This window comes from Muscardinus avellanarius (assembly GCF_963383645.1).
Source record: "Muscardinus avellanarius genome assembly, chromosome: 5".
NCBI classification, from domain to species: domain Eukaryota; kingdom Metazoa; phylum Chordata; class Mammalia; order Rodentia; family Gliridae; genus Muscardinus; species Muscardinus avellanarius.
This window is the reverse complement of record NC_137790.1, coordinates 121,339,995-121,352,791: the sequence shown is the minus strand read 5'-3', so window position 1 is coordinate 121,352,791 and position 12,797 is coordinate 121,339,995. Positions and strand designations below refer to the sequence as shown.

At 44.0% G+C, this 12,797-nt stretch overlaps 1 protein-coding gene across 2 annotated transcripts in view; it reads left to right on the top strand.

The window, feature by feature from the left end:
• The window catches only part of VEPH1 (ventricular zone expressed PH domain containing 1), a gene marked incomplete at both ends in the record, with an annotated part of 173,389 nt that overhangs the window by 51,441 nt on the left and 109,151 nt on the right, over positions 1–12,797 (top strand). For both annotated transcript variants that reach the window (XM_080695762.1, XM_080695761.1), the window contains one exon: positions 6,614–6,823. In XM_080695762.1, coding sequence (XP_080551888.1) covers positions 6,614–6,823 — 210 coding nt within the window. The remainder of the gene's footprint in view (positions 1–6,613; positions 6,824–12,797) is intronic.

Here is a 12,797-nt window from a genome sequence, read left to right as displayed (position 1 = left end):
CCAAATAAAAATATAAAAATAGGTCTGGGAGTGTAGCCCGGAGGTAGAAGGGCCTCCAGGAACCCCAGTACCACCAAATAAATAAATAAATAAATAAATAAATAAATAAATAATTTGATGCAAGTCAGGAATAGTGATGCATGCTTGTAATTCCAGTACTTGGAGGATTACTGAAACAGGAGGATTGTAGGTTCAAGAGCATCCATAGCAACATAGCAAGACCCTCAACTACTTAGTGAAATTCCAAGATAAAAAAATTAAAAGGGCTGGGGGGTGTAGCTCAGAGATACAGTGTCCCTAACTTCAATTCCCAGGACTACAATAATACTAATACTAATGCTAATACTAATACTAATAGAGTGGAATTATGAGGGGTAGTAGAAATTTTAGAGGTGGGGAAGAATTTTAGAATTGGAAGTAGGTCACTGGGGATGTGTTCTGAATGGGCATTTCTTGTGCGCAGCCACTTTCTTGTTCCGTCTCAGTCTCTGCTTCCAAGTTGCTGTGAGCTGAGTGGCTTTTTTCTGCCTCATCAATCTGCCATGATGCTCTGCCTCGCCTCAGGCTCAAGGCAGTGGAGCCAGGTAACCATGGACTGACCTCTGAAACCCAGAGCCAAAATAAATCTTTCCTCCTTTAATCTGTGCATATCAGGTATTTTGGTCCCAGCAATGAAAAGCTAAGTCACACATCAGGTAACTGAGGCTTGGGATTCTCCCAGACACCACAGACCTACTTCCAGGGTTTGTGCACTTCCTGGGTCTGTTCACCCCAGAACAAGCCATGCCAACAGTGTGACCTCATACCCCTGAGGGGTGACTTAGATGAACTCACATGTGTGGGCAGGACTAAGATAAGAGAAGGAAGAGCGGGAAAAGGGGATAGGGCAAAGAATGGGGACCAGGAATAACTTCTTCCATTCTCTCTACAGAGGCCCAAAATTCTAAATTCATCAAACATCCCAGATTGTCACAAAGGCATATTGGTCAGGTAGGAAGATAGAACATTTTTTAGAGCTGCTAAATATTTGGGTGTGAAGTATGGGTGCCTCCGTTCTTACTCTAGCCCCAGGTCTTGTGTGTACTCGGTTGGGCTGGAGGGAAGGTGGAGTCTGGAAGCCTGAGCCTTCTCTCTGATTCAGCCACTGTGGGTGGCCGGTGCAGTGTAACTGAGCAGTGTGAACAGACACTTCTGTTAGTGAAGATGCTGGAGTCTGTGGGCTTGGATGCCAGCCAGCGTCTGGGGGTCTCTAAGGGAGACTTGATGGGATCCGGCTGGGACTGTAGGACATAGTGCTCTGGTAGGAGTGAGAATGATGAGCAGGAGAGACTCAGGCAAGGAAGCCACTTTGGAATCTCCCTCAGTGGTCCATGGATGGGGTTTAGAGGCAGCCAGCTTGCTCTCTGTCCCATCCGTGTTGTCTCAAAGGATGCTCCTCCTCAGCTGAGACGAGACTTTCTCTGTTTCATGAAGCCAGCTCTCAGTGAGGTGGCACTGAAGACACCAGCCTAAGGAAATGCCCAGTGTTTGGAATATAAAATTCTTCCTAATCTAAGAATAATCTCTCCTAAGCCCAAAGCACTGCTTTTCTTCAACATATATGATAAACTTCAATAAATCATCTATCTTTTCTATCACCATCACAATAAGCTTTGTCTTATTAGGATTCACAGCAGAGTAATCAGCTTTTGCTTAACTGGCAAAAGTGTTATTCCTTTGTTTACAATATCGAAGGCTTCTCTTCTCCCTCTTGCTATGTATTCAACTGTGGCCAGGCAGCTGTTTACCCTGTACCTTCCTTTCTTGTTCTCTTGCTCACTCTTTTCCTCTCTTCCTTTTTGTTTTTCTTTATGGGGCAACAAATGCATCACATTCTTGTGAGGTTTGAGATGTATGCTGGAGTTTAAATTTTAAAATGAAGTTGGATGACTAGAAGCACAGGTCATGGGGACCTTGGCGGTCCAGGAACAGGACGTGAAGGTAAGGGTGGGAAACGGAATTTAATGGAAGGGGAAGGAAACGTGTGAGCATTTCCCATTTCTAACAGCCTCAGGTCAGGTCTGTTGTCCTGGCCTGGAGCAGCTGGCTGACACTCCTACCATATGTGCCTGGGACCTCTCACGGGCCTCCCAGGAATAGGATCACTCCCAAATGCAAGCATTTATAGCCCTGTCTGTTCATCCCTGCCATTTACCAGACACCAGTACTGTCCTCTGGATGTGGTAAAGCTTCAGTCTCCATGTAGGATAATCTGAATTATCTCAAAACTGTCTTTTAATGTTCCTATAATGTTATGCATAACACATGACTGCATATATGCTTAGTTGGTAGGTACAACTATTCAACTTCTCTGGGATAGGGTGATATCTTATTCAGTGGCACCCTATAAAGTCATTTAGACTTGCCTTCCTTTGATTTTTTTTCCCCTCAATATTTATTAACTCACTTGGCCAAGCCATTTCTAAGTATTGTGCATGGAATGCTATACAAAAAAAAAAAAAAAAGCCATGTTTCTTGACCTTGTGGAACCCTCAATGCAGCCTAAAAGACATCTAGACTGTCGATTAGAGGGAAGCCTGAAAAGGACCGGCTCAGAGCCCAGGCACCCCAGGAGCTTCATCAGGGGCTCTGGACCAAGACAGGAGGAGAGGAACTGCTGAGGAAATCTTTCTAAGGAAAGGACAACTACCCTAAGGCCTCAAGAATGAATAAGAGTTGATCTGGCAAAGTAGGGGCAAACTCATTCCAGGCAGAACAAATCACAAGTAAAATCCTAGATGTAAAGGAAACATAGCAGGTCAAGAAAAGGTTCTTAAAAATTCAGCACAAAGTGGGGCATGGTAGGACATGCCTATAATCCCAGTACTTGGGAGACTGAGACAGGAGGATAGTGAAGGACCAAAGAGACACCATCACAGGCTCCGGTTAAAGCTTTAAATAGAGTAGGCCTAAGTTTCTGTCCAAAATTAAGTTCCTGTTCACCTGTAACCTTTGCCCTATTCCCTGGAAAGAAGCTGCTAACTGAGCTAATCTGATCTTCCCCTAGCAAAAGCCAATCGGTGCAGCGTATATCTGGGTCTGGAATTCACAGGTATTCCAGGCAAGGTCTGTCTGCCTGGAGTTAGAGACCCCCACTCATCCTGAACATTCCTGAGAGACCCCCACTCATCCTGAACATTCCTGAGATAAGCGTCCCAAGGCGCAAAAGCTAAGCCAATGTTAGCCAGTGTGGGGGCGGGGGGGGGGGCAGCAGACTTATGTTTTAAAATATCCAATCAATGCAAAGGTGGGTTGTGCAGCCTTTCTTAGGGGATAAAAGCTTTGTTCTTGGGGGAGAAAGGGCTCTCCTCCATGACCACTGCGTTGGTACATGTAGAGAGTCCAAGCTCGAGCTTGAATAAAATACCTCTTGCTTCTTGCATCGGACTCGGCTCCTGGTGATCATTGGCAGATAATGGACTGGCATAACAATAGCGGGTTTCAGGCCAGACTCAAGAACTTAACATGATCCAGTTTCAAGATAAAATAAAATAAAATAAAATAGGGAGAGGGTTGTAGCTTGACTGTAGAATGCCCCTGGATTTAATCCCTAGTAACAAAAAAATATATAATTTTTCAGCATGGTTGAAGTATGGCACCATGGGGTGGGGATGGGGGAAGGTGAGGAGGGTCAGGGAGGAGTAAAGTATAAAAAGAGGGATTGGGATCAGCTTAGAAAAGTTGCATTAAGGTTTTATCCTGTGAACAAGGCCAAACAATCAAAGGACTTTAGGCAGAGAAGTGACACCATCGTGGCCACAGGGGGAGAAGAAACCAAGTGGTACACCCCAAGGCAGGGAGGCCCATGGGGAGACCATGGAAATCGTCCACAGGCAGGACACAGGATCAGCGATCCGGTGACGTCCCCTCCAAGAAACCTCCTTTGACTCCCAGCCTGAAGTGGGGCTCTGACAGTCTTTCAAAGACTCCTATATTTTCCTACATGATATTGGTTAAAATGTATAATTGTGCATTTCTGATATAATTATTGTTTCTTATTTTATAAAGACAGGAATCCCCTCAGACTACATCCCCAGCACCTGCCTGACAGGGAGCACTCATGAATACTTGTAAATGTGTGAAAGCAGAGGTATAGAAAGACAGATGGGCGATGGGAGGGATTCTAGGCAGGTGGAGCCAGCAGGTCTTAGTGATGGCTGGTGAGGGAAAAACAGACTCAGCATTAACTCCTGCCTCAGGGAGCCAGGTGGATAGTGGCATTGTTTCTGGAGAACGAATACACTTGGAACCAGAAGGAAGGGAGGAAGTGGGCTTTTGGCAGAAGGCTGTGTATCAGACTCAGTTTTAATACTAAAAGTGACCTTTGCCATCTACCTGATCAAAAAATAGATGAGTGACAAACCAAAGAAATAGGCATAACAGAAATATAAATGGGAAGATACCTTTTTCTTTTATTGTTCAATTTTCCACAGGCTTTCCTACCTAATTCTTTACTTTAGCAAACAAAACAATTCATTAGGTTGTTACTGTGCCAGTTGTCTTTGTATTAATATAGTGACTTTATTCTGCAAAAAGCTAGGTTTTTTAGTAAGAATTATTTCATCCTCATAGTCATAAAAACACTGAAAATCAGCCGGGCGTGGTGGTGCAAGCTTGTAATCCCAGCATTTGGGAGGCTGAGGCAGGAAAGTCACAGTTTGCGGACAGCCTCAGCTACTTACTGAAGTCCTTTGCAACTCAGTGAGACCCTGTTTCAAAATAAAGAATAAAAAAGAAAAATAGGGCTGGGATGTCAATCAGAGGTAGAATGCCCGGGGGTTCCATCCCTGGTACTGAAAAAAAATAATTGAAAATCAAGAAAGAAAGGGCAGTGGAAATAATTTTTTTTTTTTTTTTTTTTTTTTTTTTTTTTTTTTTTTTTTTTTTTTTTACTGGGGATGGAACCCAGGAGCATTCTACCTCCAAGCTACACCTCCAGCCCTATTTTTACTCTTTATTTTGAAACAGGGTCTCACTGAGTTGTAAATGGCCTCACTATGTGGTAGCTGAGGCTGTCTGTAAACTGCGATCTTCCTGTCTCAGCCTCCCAAATGCTGATATTACAAGCATGAACTACTATGACCGGCTGGAAATAATTTTAATAATTTTGTTATAGTACATCTTTTGTGGCCCAAACAGAAAATTGAGAAAAATACATGAGGCCTTTCCTGTTTCTTATTTTTATTATTCAACACGTCTAATCAGTGTTTTCCCAGTTCGAAGGCTTTGAGTAAGGCCAACACGGATGTTTACGTACATCCATCAAGTCATTTAAGTTGCATCCTACAGCTGTGGGAGGAAACATGGCATTCCTGACTAGGACACAACACAGTGTTGGGCCGGGACTATGTGAGGACGAAGAGAGCCACACACCAATAGATTATTACAATTTTTATTAAGAGAATGTAGAAGGATTTAGCATAAAAGGAAAATTACCAGCTAGCTGGGGCTGCAGCTCTCGAGCCAATTGTTAGAGCTGTGCGCCCTGCCAGTCAGCCAGGCCCCTTTTTACAGAGGAAATCCATAAAACCCTTAACTGTATTTGACCTTTTCCTTATTAGCTAAGCCTCCTTAACTAAGACAGGTACCAGTTTTTGGTTGGCTAGCCCCCTCTTAGGTCCAAATCTGGAAACCAGTTTGTCTTCTTTAGGTTTTCCCAGGGGAGGGGTCGAACTTTGTACTAAGCAGCTCACCTGCGCTTTATCCAAGAGCAAGGAGAGGAGGAAGAGTGGTGATTACATTCAAGGGGTAGTTACAATTTCGGGAAGGCATAGATTAAATGGTTAAAATTTTAGAAAAAAAAAAGTGCAAAGGTTAAACAGGGTTCCGCACATACATACATTCCAGAGTAACAGCATAGAGTCTTATACAAGATGGAGTCACATTGGCCCTTCCACATGAAAGCTGATTTGTGAATAGCAACATCTAAGCATTTTATAAACATCAACAACAGGACACAGATTAAAAGAAAAAGAAAATGAAATCCTTGAAAATTTTATTGTAACTTTTAGATTCCAAAATCTGAAGACTTGTTTATGTTCTTATCAGAGTAAAAATCCTAGGATATACTGAGTTAAGATTTTTCTTTTTTGGTGGTATTGGGGTTCCTGGAAACCCTTCTACCTCTGGGCTACACTCCCAGACCTATTTTTATATTTTTTAAAATTTGGAAACAGGGTCTCTTAAGCCAGCACGGCTGGCTTCGAACCTCTGCGACCCTCCTGTCTCTGCCTCCCAAGCATGGGAATTACATGCGCCACCATGTCTGGCCCAAGATTTTTCTTTTTGTACTGGAAACTGAACCAAGGGGCATTCTACCTCTGAGTTACATCCCCAGACTTTTTAAATTTTATTTTTTTAGTTTTTTGAAACAGGGTTATGCTGAGTTGCTAAGGCTGGCCTCGAACCTGTGATGCTAGTTTCTACCTCCCAAGTATTGGGATTATAGTCATGAGCCATCATGCCCAGCTCTGAGTTCAGATTTAACAGCAAAAATGTTTGCTTTAAAAATTGAGTCTGATTTAATTGATTTATCTTTTTTTTTTCTTTGTTCTTCTTTCCTATGACTTTGTAGGTGGCTCAGAAATGTATTCCTTTCCTAATCAGGCATTTGAAGGATTCAACCCACAATGATATCATCCTAAGCATCCTCATAGAGACCGCAGGCTACCAGCCAGTGGCTGTGAACAGTTTTCTTCCGATGCTGAACGAGATGGGCGAGAGATCTCCCCACCTCATTGGACAAATGGCCCGGATCTACGGCGCTGTCGGGCGTGTGGATGAAGTAAGTTTGGCTTTACTCTCTGTTGCCTTGAATTCTTTCGACACTTAGTCTACAGGAACTCTGTGACCTCCTAATTTGTCCTGGGACTTCTGAGAGTGCCCATTTCTGCTTCAAACATCTTTGCGTAGAGAGTGGCCTCTGGGTCAAGGTAGCAGGGTTCGTGGACAGTCCGGGAAGTGAGGATTTCATTGCTAGAATGTCACCCAAGCAGGCAAGAGGGTTAGGAAGGCAGCGCCATGCAGACTCAGGATCACTCGTTCGCAGTGGTGGCCCATAGGTGAGTTTTCCTTCCTCTCTGGCTGCAGCTCTGTTTAACCAGGAGACCATCTGTCAGCACAGAATTAGGTCTCAGAGGCTGGCCATTGGGGTCCGCCTGTGGCTAACACATCAGTAAGTGCCTGGGCCCTGGATCTTTAAGCCCTCTGGATGTTGTCTTTGGGAGACTGAAATAAATGTTTGTGGATGTTTAAAAGTTCTAGCCTAAATATTTGCATAATGGAATCTTGTACAGGGATAACAGGATGCCACCAGAGCTTGTTGGGATTAAGCGAGTAAGAAAAGTTTCTAGAAATTCAGGCTCTGAAGGGGGTATGCACGAATGTGCATGCCAAACACGTGTCTCTCTGATGCTTTTGTATTGGGGCTTAGGGTTTTCATGTTTTTTGAATGCATAATTGGTAGATGATTTTCATTTAGTCTGCTAACATATAATTAACTATTAGATAAATATAAAATTGTTGAACTTTGACGGGGGATTTTATTGTTCCTTCAGTTCAATACCTTGATTCTGCGCAAGATAAAAATTTTAAAAACAGAAAGATTATTTGACTTAGCAGATTTCGACTGGGCTAGGTAGTGATTCAGTTGATGGATCTTTGGTGACCTCGAGATGTACTTTTCACGTCTTATCTCTATTTTATTTATTTTGGTACTGAGGATTGAACCCAGGGACATTCTACCTCTGAGCTACTCCCACAGCCCTATTTTTTTTTTTTATTTTTGAAACAGAATCTCACTAGGTTGATGAAAGTCTCACTACTTGCTGAGACTGCCCTTGAACCTACAATCCTCCTGTCTCAGCCTCCCAAGTACTGGGATTCCAGCTGTGCACCACTGCTCCTGGCTTATCTTTATTTTTATCATCATTCTTATTATTGGCTCTGGGAATTAAACCCAGGGGCATTCAACCTCCAAGATACCCTTAATATCCATTTATTTTTTATTTTCAAACAGGATCTCACTAAATTGCTAATATTGCCCTCCAACCTACGAATCTCCTGGCTCAGCCTCCCAAGTACTGGGGTTACAGGCATGTGCCGCTCCACCCAGATCAATCTCATCTTAAAACGAGAACTTGGGAGCTGTTTTATTTTCCCCGCTGAGGGTTGTGGGAGGCACCATGCCTGGGCTTCCTCCTCGTAGAGAGCCTTTCTCCCGTCTCCCAGAAGGGGGCACTGAGATCTTCGCAAGTCACCCATGCATGTGCTCATGAGGCACCAGGTCTTGAGATTCCTTGGTTGGAATGGCTGCTGAGTGTGGAGCCACGCCATGCACTGCCTTGGGGATCCCTCGGCCCTCTGCTGTTTGCCCTGCCTGTCACTTTTGCTGCCAGGAGAACAGGCTGTTGTGTTTCTAGGCCAACTTCAGGTGACAGCTGCCTGGTGGAATCTGCTGGCCTTGCAGATCTTTACCAGGACCCAAAACTTCAACTTCTGAGGTGTGAGGCCCTGGAAAGATTAAAAAGCCTCCTCTTTCTGCACTTTAATAGTAGTTCTTTTTGTCACCTACACTTTTGTGATGTGTTAATGTCTAGTTATACATATTGCCAGTGACTAAAGTTCTCATAAAAAAAATGTAACTAGCCACGCATATGCACGCTTGTAATCTCAGCATTTGGGAGGTTGAGACAGGAGGATCGCAGTTCACGGCCAGCCTCAGCTACTTAGTGAAGCCCTCTGCAACTCAGTGAGACCCTGTTTCAAAATAAAAGAATAAAAACAAATAGGGTTGGGGGTGCAGCTCAGAGATAGAATGCCTCTGGTTTCCATCCCCAGTACTGTCAAAAACAAAACAAAACAAAACAACAAAAAAAAAGTAATCTGAAAGAAAAAAAAATAACACCAAGTGCCCACCATCTAGCCCCGTGCAGCTGTGGCACTGTAAGTCTGTCTGAACTGGGGCCAAGCTGAGAAAGTGTGAAAGTGTGGTCTGGTGGCAACACTTAACGTGACTCTCGGTAGATACAGGAGAAGAACGGGGATCCCAGAAACCTGAGGAATAAATCTTCTCTTGGTATCCTCAGGAGAGAGTTCCAAGACTCCAAAATTACAGATGCTCAAGTCCCTTATGTAAAATAGTTTAGTGTTTGCATAAAACCCTCACACAAGCCCAGCGTGGTGGAACACGCTTGTAATCCCAGCATTTGGGAGACTGAGACAGGAGGATCGCGGTTCACAGCCAGCCTCAGCTACTTAGTGAGGCCCTCTGCAACTTAGTGAGAACCTGTTTCAAAATAAAGAATAAAAAATAGGACTGGGACTATTACTTGGAGGTAGAATGCCCCTGGGTTCCATCCCTAGTACCGCAAAAAATAAAAAAATAAAAACCTCTCACATCCCCCCCACATACTTCAAACCATCTCTAGAGACTTCCAATACCTAATGCAGTGTCAGTTCTGGGTAGATAGTTGTGATACTGCATTGTTTAGGAGAATATTGATGAAAAGTATGTACACGCTCAGCACGGATGAAATTCTTTTCCAATTTTTAAGCCTCGGTAGGTTGATTACACAGATGCAGAACCCACAAATACAGAGGAAGGAATGTGATTTATTTCAGAATTCAAATTTGTTTGCTTTTGTCCCCAAAACAAAATTTTCTAGTGGTTCTGACCACCCGCTCCCTCGACACTCAGCAAAGAACAACTATAGGTCAAATAACTGTCGAGTGTATCTGGATATCAGGGTTGTATGGAGAGATTTTGAATAATGTTATGAGCCCCATCCAACAGCCATGGAATCAAAATCTCCAGGAAAGGGACTGGGGAATCTGGATTTGTGGGAACATCTGCCAGGATAATTCTGACATAGTTATTTGTAGATCAACACTTAGGGCGCCCCAGCATAGATTATATGCCAGCCAGACATGGTGGCGCACACTAGTAATTTTAGTGCTAGGGAGGCTGAGAAAGAAAGATTGCAGTGTGGAGGATAGCAGTTTAACAGATTCTCAGTAACCTAGGGAGACCCTGTTTCAAAATTAAACAAATAAATAAATAAATAAATAAATAAGGGCTGGGGGTGTAATTCAGAGATAGAATGCCCTTAGGTTCGATCCCTAGTCACACACACACACACACACACACACACACACACACACACACACGCATTTCTCAAGTGAGAAGATTTCCGTGGAATCTTCTCAGACAACATCAGAAATGGCTTCCTAACAGCTCCTAACGGTCCATCTCCAAACAAACTCCAGACAGTTCAAATAACACTCTTACCACAGTGCCTGGCATCAACCACACGTCTGGCACCTAATACGCACTTGACAAGTTTCAGCAGCGGTGGCAACGTGATCAACCTGAGAGAGCCAGGAAGAGGGGAATGTGCTTTCGCACTCTGATGCATCCTCTATTGAGTTACTGATTTTCTTCCTAAAAATAGAAATGTGATCCCCTTCCTGCTGGAGGTCTTCCTTAGGTCACCACCGCATACAGGATACAGGATACTCCTTGGCTCAGCCTCCCCCTCTGGCGTCGGCTCTGAGCTACCTGGTCTTCTACAGCCCCTATGCTTTGTCTACTTGGGATTTTGCATCCTCCTCGCACACAGCTTCCTCTGATATCATGGCGCTCTTCAGAGCCTGCTCTTCTGCCTGGAGAGTCATTAACTCCTCATCTGGCTGGTCTTTTCCAGCCCAGGTCAAACGTTGCCTCCTGTGGGTCAAGCAAGCCACTCCGGTCTATGCTCACAAGGTGCTTGGGTGCCCCTCAAGGGTCAGGATTTCCAGATTGTGATCTGTGGATTCATGTCTGGTTTTCTTCCATGAGTCTCTGTGCTTTCAGAGGAAAGAAATCCAATCTTGTCACATCCATCTGAATTAACTTGAGCCCAAAGGATGACTGAGCACTCAGTAGTACCGAAAATGAAAGATCTGAAGGTTGGCTCCTCTCATTTGATCAAGTTAATGTTTAATTCTTTTAAGGGATTAATTAAAACTGAAGACAGAAGAGAAGACTCAAAACATCATGTTGTGCTTCAGGTATATCTACTGATGTTATATCAGTAAAATAATTAATTTTAAAATTAATTTAATTAAAAAACAAAATAGTTAATTTTTTAATTAAAAATAATTTTTAAAAAGATGAAGAGGAGGAAATTATTAATATGGGGATGATGGCATACCTCAGAGCCCTCGCGTTTTGTCCCTGATCTCTAACAACTGAAAGATGACCAAGAGACAGACAGGGCTCAACGTCCAGAAAGCAGGTGAGGAATGGCCCCCTGTGATGCCAGGAGACCCTGGCTCTGGGGAAAGTGGCCCAAGTCCAAGGTGGCCTGAGTGACCGTGATGGTGGGTGGTCCACTCAGAACCAAGGAGGCAAGCCACCTCACCTCTCTTGACTCAGTTTCCTCACCTATAAAACAGAAAGAGCAATGTTATTCACCCCCCGAGCTTGTCGTGAGCACTCAGAGTGGAGCTGGGTGAGCAGTGCCAGCAAACTGTGAGCATCTCTTTAGTACTTGACTTGGCATGGCCCAAGCCCCGCTTGTTGCCTTTATTTGCAGACAGGCTGAAACTGGAACCTAACAGACTGAAATGAGTGTCCTGCCCATCTATTTAAGTCTCAAATAAATGATCCCGCATCCTTATGAGGACCTGTTCTTACTGGAAGCAGATATCAGCACAAAGCAAGCACTCCGGCACCATGTCTTGAGCCCGCGCCAAGCCCACGAGTATCTGCGGGAAAAGCAATGCAGTGTGCTACGGTGCTCTTACAGGTGATCTCACAGCCGGTGAGAGGATGCACGGCCACTTGTTTTCCTGCGCTAGAGACCACCAGCCTGCACCTGTGAGGGGTCAAATGGCGTGGCCCCAAGCACAGTCGCTGCCAGCCTGAGCGTTACATCCTGTGCCCTCGGCCTTGCTTTTCCAGCTGGCTGGGACATGCTGGCCAAGCACCAGGACGTGTTCATTACATCCTCTCCCGGCTCAGAGTCATGGCCTCTTTCAAATAAAGCAATGACACACATTTTGCCCAGGTCGCGTTTCTTTGACATCCGGCAGGTTGACAAAAACATTTTCAGAAGGAAAAAGAAAAGAATGACAGAGGCAACTGAGGACCACACTGCGGTTTTCATCCTGACTGCTGGAAAACATCCTGTGGATGGGCAATTTGCACCTTTAACTTGCAAATCAAAACCAAAGAATCCAGAGAGCCATTGACAAGGGTGAGGACCTGTGGCCTGGAACCATGATTCCCCCCAGGACGGTGAATTTAGTTAGAACTTAGGAAGGCTCACTGACATTTCCCCAAGGCTGGGTTGGTGTCAACCACCTGCTACTTAATACTATGAAATTGTCATCCAGGAGAGAAGGTATCTTTTTTCTAAAATGACAGTACCATTATTATTATTATTATTATTATTATTATTATTATTATTATTTGGTGGTAGTGGGGATGGAAGCCAGAGGCCTTCTACCTCCAGGCTACACTCCCAGACCTATTTTATATTTTATTTGAAAACAAGGTCTCACTGAGTTGCTGAGAGCCTCACTAAGTAGCTGAGGCTGGCTTCGAACCCATGCGATCCTCCTGTCTCAGCCTCCCAAGTGCGGGGATTACAAGTGTGCGCCACCACGCCCGGCTACCTCATTATTTTTTATATTGTAAAAAGATTCTATGCCAACCATTAATACTATTAACAACAAATCTATAACAAAATATAAAGAAAATAAAAGCAACTTCA